The sequence below is a fragment of the Melanerpes formicivorus genome, unplaced genomic scaffold (genome assembly GCF_026170545.1).
Source record: "Melanerpes formicivorus ecotype bairdi unplaced genomic scaffold, bMelFor1.0.p_v2 SCAF_46, whole genome shotgun sequence".
NCBI lineage: Eukaryota > Metazoa > Chordata > Aves > Piciformes > Picidae > Melanerpes > Melanerpes formicivorus.
The window spans coordinates 890,939-896,086 of record NW_027142398.1 but is presented as its reverse complement, the minus strand read 5'-3'; the positions used below and the strand labels follow the sequence as shown (position 1 = coordinate 896,086).

Here is a 5,148-nt window from a genome sequence, read left to right as displayed (position 1 = left end):
TTCATCTGGTCCCTTGCTCTCTTAAAAGAAAAGGGGAGGTTGGCATATCCAGGATGAAATACCGGCGCTGTTGACTGCAGCTGCGCAGCCAGGGGCAGCGTGTGGTCTGAGATCGTTGGCAAGCTCTTTTCAAGGCACTGGCTGTGCCAGCTGGGCAGCTGCTTTGCCACAGCTCAGAGGTCCCTTGGGCTCTGTGGCTGTTGGTGACAATCTGGGTGGGTAAGCAGGATCAGGACAATCTCAGGTGTAGGAAAACTTTCCCGTCACCTTGGCACGCGTTCGTAAATGCATCTAGCCTGGGTGCTCCGAGTGCTGCTGTACAGACACCCCTTGGGTTGGATGCTGCTGGGAGGTGCTGAAAATTCTCTCTCCCTTTGGATCTTGCTAGATACTTAGGTGCCCAGGAGTACTTCAGCAGGAGGTGAGAACAGCCTCGCTCAACTTTTCTTTAACATCTGTGACACAGGACAGGCTCAGGCAACTGTCCCAATAGTACCAAAGGGCCAAGTGATGCTATGCCCAGCGTCATGAACCAGGGCAAGATAGGCCTTGGCCCAGGGCTGAGCTGTACTTTGCTGGCCCCTTGGTTGTAACAGCCTCGTGTGAGCCAGCAGGGCAGCTTCATCTGGGGCCCCTCATGGCCTCTGTTGCACAGGCTAATGGGATGCAGGATGGGAGATGCAGGCTGCAGAAGGCAGGCTGCAGGAGCACTAGATGGCACACTCACCCTGTCGCAGCACCGCAGCCCTGTGTGTGGATGCAGCCAACCCTCAACTGCTGCAGACCTCCAGGCAGAGCCCAGCAAACCCACTGGCCAGGCCTGGGCTAGTGGCAGGTGTGATTGTGGGCCTGGCTGTGTCCTGGACACTGAGGTGCAGCCTCCATCCATAACACTGCAACTGCATGCAGCCCTGTCCATCAGCCAGCACTGGGTGCAGGAGCTGCTGTGGGCACTGCACTGGCTCTAGGGCATCTTTGGGAGCAGGTGCTGAGCCAACAGCCCCATATGGCAGTGTGTGGCAGAGTAGCCCCTGGCCGAGCTGGCAGGCCAGAGCAGCTCTGCTCTGGGGAAGCCATGTGGACTCCAGCATGCGTGGAGGAGGCTGGACAGGGGAGGCCAGCAGCCGTGGTGCTGGCCCAGCTTTGACTCTACCTGACCTGGTGTGTGGCCAAGGCAAGCTCAGGTTGTCCTCTGCCTCGGGCATCTCTGTGGATCAGTGCCCTAGGGGCCCATGGGCTTGCACCTGGCCCAGCATGGTCACAAGCTGTCCCCACACTACAACTCATGTTGTCCTCAGGAGACACAGGACTCATCCTTCCCTTGCTGCACGGTGCTGCAGCAGTGCTGCCTACATCCTGCCCCGGCCCTGCAGTGTGCTGTGCAGGGCTGCTGTGGGCACCCGCCGGGACACGAAGGGGTTAAGGTGCCCGGGGCTGGTCTTGGAGGAAGGAACAGCCTCTCCTCCCCTCCACATCTGGATTCAATCGGGGCTGCAGAGGCTGGAGCATTCCTGAGCACTGAGGTGGAGGCTGCAGTCTGACGGCCATGGGGCCCTGCCGCTGCCTGCTCCTGCTGCTCCTCGCCGTGGCCCCGCATGCCCAGCAGCAGCAGTTCATGGAGTACGTGGAGCGACGACTCACCCTCCTGGAGGTAGGGACCCGCACCCCACTTTGTCCCACTCCAGCCCACTGTGGGGCTCCAGGCCCTTCCTGGCAGCAAGCGGGGCTGGGAGCCGGCCCGGGGTTGAGGAGGAGCTGGGATAGGGACTAAGCATAGGAGGTTTCACTTGAGCTTAAGGAGAAACTTCTTGGCTTTGAGGGTGCTGGAGTCCTGGAGCAGGCTGCCCAGAGAGGTTGTGGAGTCTCCTTTGGAGACTTTCAAAGCTCACCTGGACCCTGTGATACTGGGCAACCTGATCTAGATGTGTCTGTGCTCACAGGGGGGTTGGATGAGATAATCCCCAGAGGTCCCTGCCAACCCTCACCATTCTGTGGTTCTATGACTCCATGATCATGGGCGCAGGAGTGGCAGAATGGGGCACAGAGACGCAAGCACCAGCACTGTAGTGCCCTGAGGCTCCAGGGGCTCCCGCAGCCAAGCGCAGGCAGTGTGACGGTTGCTGGGAATGGGCTGTGAGGTGCAGAGACCTCTAATGTCCCCTTGGCCGCCCCAGGAGAGGATCTCACAGTGGCATGACCAGAGCAGCCGCTACTCCACGGAACTGCGGGACTTCAAGAACCAGGTGCTGGGGATGCTTGAGACGGCAGAGAAGGAGCGGGAGGCAATGAGGGCGGAGGCAGAGAGCGCGGCGGTGCGTGTGGACCGGCTGGAGCGGGAGGTGGACTACCTGGAGACACAGAACCCCGCGCCGCCCTGCGTGGAGGTGGACGAGACGTTGATGGAGAAGCAAGTGGCCACAGCAAAGCAGAGAAAGAATGAGAAATACACCAAGCTGACAGGTGAGGGGCTGCTGTGGCTCCCTGGGAAAAGATGGTCCTGGGCGTGGGGCTACCCTGGGCCTTCCTGGCCCATCCAGGTCCAAGACTCCCCCCACCGTGTGCCACGGCATTATGTCCCATCACAGCAGCTCTCAAGTATCTCTGGCACAAAATCCTCACAGATGCTTGGGAGCTGCATCCAAGTCTCAGGATAGAGCCCTGGGCTTCTCCAAAGCAGGGGTGGGTGGGGGTAGCCTCATCTGTCCATGGCACAGGTGCAGCAGGGCTTCTTGCTATCACTGGGGACAACACTGCAGTGAGTGTGCGAGGTAAGTGCCTGAGGGGTGGGATGGGACACAGTGGGACTTGTGTGACTGGCATGGGTGGGAACTGTCGCTGCTACAGCCCAGGGTGGCTTCCAGGCTTTCACAGTTGCCCCACTCTTGCAGACTGCAGCGACACCATTGCAAGTGTCAGAGCCATGAAGATCCTGAAGCGTTTTGGCAGCACCTCAGGGCTCTGGACCAAGGATGCTGCAGGGAACTCTGAAAAGATCTACGTCTTCGATGGCACAGCCAATGACACTGTGTATGTCTTCCCCCGCATGAGGGAGTTCACCCTCTTCTCTGCCACCCGCAAGGCTGCCCGCATCAAGCTGCCCTACCCCTGGGTGGGCACTGGGCACCTCATCTACAATGGGCACCTCTACTATATCCGCCAGCAGGGCCCCTTCCAGGTGATCAAGTTCAACCTGACCAGCAAGACGGTGGTGGACAGCTCAGTGTTCCCAGCCGAGGAGCAAATCCCTGTCTTTGGGCTCTCTCCCTTCACTTACATTGAGATAGCAGCAGATGAGGAGGGGCTCTGGGCCATCTATGCCACCAAGGAGGATGAGAAGAACATATGCCTGGCCAAGCTAGACCCCACCTCGCTGGACATTGAGCAGATGTGGGACACACCATGCCCACGGGAGAACGCCGAGGCGGCCTTCGTGGTGTGCGGGGCGCTGCACGTGGTGTACAACACGCGGCTGCCCAGCCGCTCCCGCGTGCAGTGCGTCTTTGACGTCAGCGGCACGCTGGCCCCTGAGGATGCCTCCCTCGTCTACTTCCCCAAGCGCTATGGCTCCCACTCCAGCATGAAGTACAGCCCCCAGGAGAGGCAGATCTATGCCTGGGATGACGGCTACCAGATCATCTACCGCATGGAGATGAAGAAGAAGCTGCAGGTCTGAGGGGCCACAGCAGGATGTCCTCCCACGTCCAGCCGCTCCCACCCAGACAAGAGTGGCTCTGCCCATCCCACCCCATGGGGTGCAGCCAGCCCAAGCATAGGAGGGCATCTCTGCCCCATCCCCCATCACTGTGAAATGATGAAGTGCTGGACCTCTGTCCCTGACCACTCTCACCCATCTGTCCCTGACTGGGACCACCCTGCAGAAACCTGGACTACTTTAATGAGATATTTTGCTCTGTGATGTAATGAATAAATACCCTGCAGCCACCTGCCCGGGGGGAACACAGGGTGCTGGGGCCAAGCTGCCAGAGCCACAAGCTCCATGTTGTCTCAGTCACCCCGGAAAGCACTTCCCAAGGGTGGGGTGTCCATGCAGGACAGATCAGTGAGCACAGGCAGCTCCTTGGGCTGGGGATCTGGGCAGGGTGGCTGGACAGGGGATTGGGCTGGGACTTCGGGCAGCAACTTAAGCAGGAGCTTTGGGTCAGCTCCTGCTGCAGCCAGGGCCAGCCTGTTCTGCATATACAAATCTGTGAGGACATTAATCTGAGAGGGTAACTGGAGGTCTCCCGTGCACAATGGGGCAGTGTCCCAGCCAGCAGGCACCATAAGTTGCTGATTTCCTAAGTTCCTGTTTAATGAAGCCCAGTCATGTTCCTCCTGCATCTGCAGGGTCGCCCTTAGGTATGGTCCCTGAGCTCCTTCCCACCCCTATTTCACCAGCATAGCCCCACAGCTGCTTGCTCTCAGCATTCCCCCATACCCACCCCGAGGCAAGCTGTCCTGCCACGAGGAGGTGACTTGGTATCTCCTTCAAGTTCTTCTCTATTATAATTAAAATCTCTTCTGGTTGCATAAGAAAGAATGTTTGAATACACACTTTGAATGACTGTAATTGGATGGTGCTGAAAGTTCAACACACTGCAAGTCAAGCAGAGAAATTATCCAAGTGTGAAGGGCTGTGTGAACTGTCAAGTTAATTTATAGCCCTTTTCAAGATCAATAACTACAGTAACAGAAATATAATTTTCAGAAATTGCACAGTTGTAAATAATTACACCAATGATTTCCCGAGCCTAAATGAAAATTGACAGGGCCCTAACAACTCTGCACCAGAAACCATCTTCCAACCTGAGAGCAGGCCTGCAAAACCCACCTCTGGCTCCCCTAGGACACAGTTGCTCAGCCCAGCAGGGGCAGGATGGGCACAGCCACTGTGAGCAGCTGCCCCAGGCCCACTCGTTTTGGGCATCACGAGTTCCTCAAGTGTTTTAATCTCCTTAGCAAATCTACCTCGTTAGGCTCCATCTTGCTGTGGCAGGAGGGCACAGATTCTGCGTGGCCAGGTGCCCTGCAGGGGCCCCCGTTGCTGGGCACAGCCAGAAGCAGACACAAAGAGCAGCCTGTCCAGGACACAGCAGCCCCTTCTACCAGATCCTGTGCTTCTCTCCCTGCCAGAAGACTGTTCATGGG

The 5,148-nt window shown here is 57.9% G+C and overlaps 1 protein-coding gene across 1 annotated transcript; it reads left to right on the top strand.

Annotated features, from left to right (window-relative positions):
* The first annotated feature begins 1,504 nt into the window (after nt 1–1,504).
* Nucleotides 1,505–4,783, top strand: OLFML3 (olfactomedin like 3). The gene is made up of 3 exons (XM_068159428.1): nt 1,505–1,651; nt 2,175–2,460; nt 2,889–4,783. Exons 1-3 carry the CDS (start codon nt 1,547–1,549, stop codon nt 3,671–3,673), a joined length of 1,176 nt encoding a protein of 391 aa, XP_068015529.1. The 5' UTR covers nt 1,505–1,546; the 3' UTR covers nt 3,674–4,783.
* Nucleotides 4,784–5,148: the final 365 nt, after the last annotated feature.

Excerpts from the sequence above, each read along its gene's own strand:
- OLFML3 (XM_068159428.1), top strand. The coding sequence starts at position 1,547 with ATGGGGCCCTGCCGCTGCCTGCTCCTGCTGCTCCTCGCCGTGGCCCCG. Across the intron at positions 1,652-2,174 it reads GACGACTCACCCTCCTGGAG|GAGAGGATCTCACAGTGGCA; the intron begins GTAGGGACCCGC and ends TGGCCGCCCCAG. Across the intron at positions 2,461-2,888 it reads GAAATACACCAAGCTGACAG|ACTGCAGCGACACCATTGCA; the intron begins GTGAGGGGCTGC and ends CCACTCTTGCAG.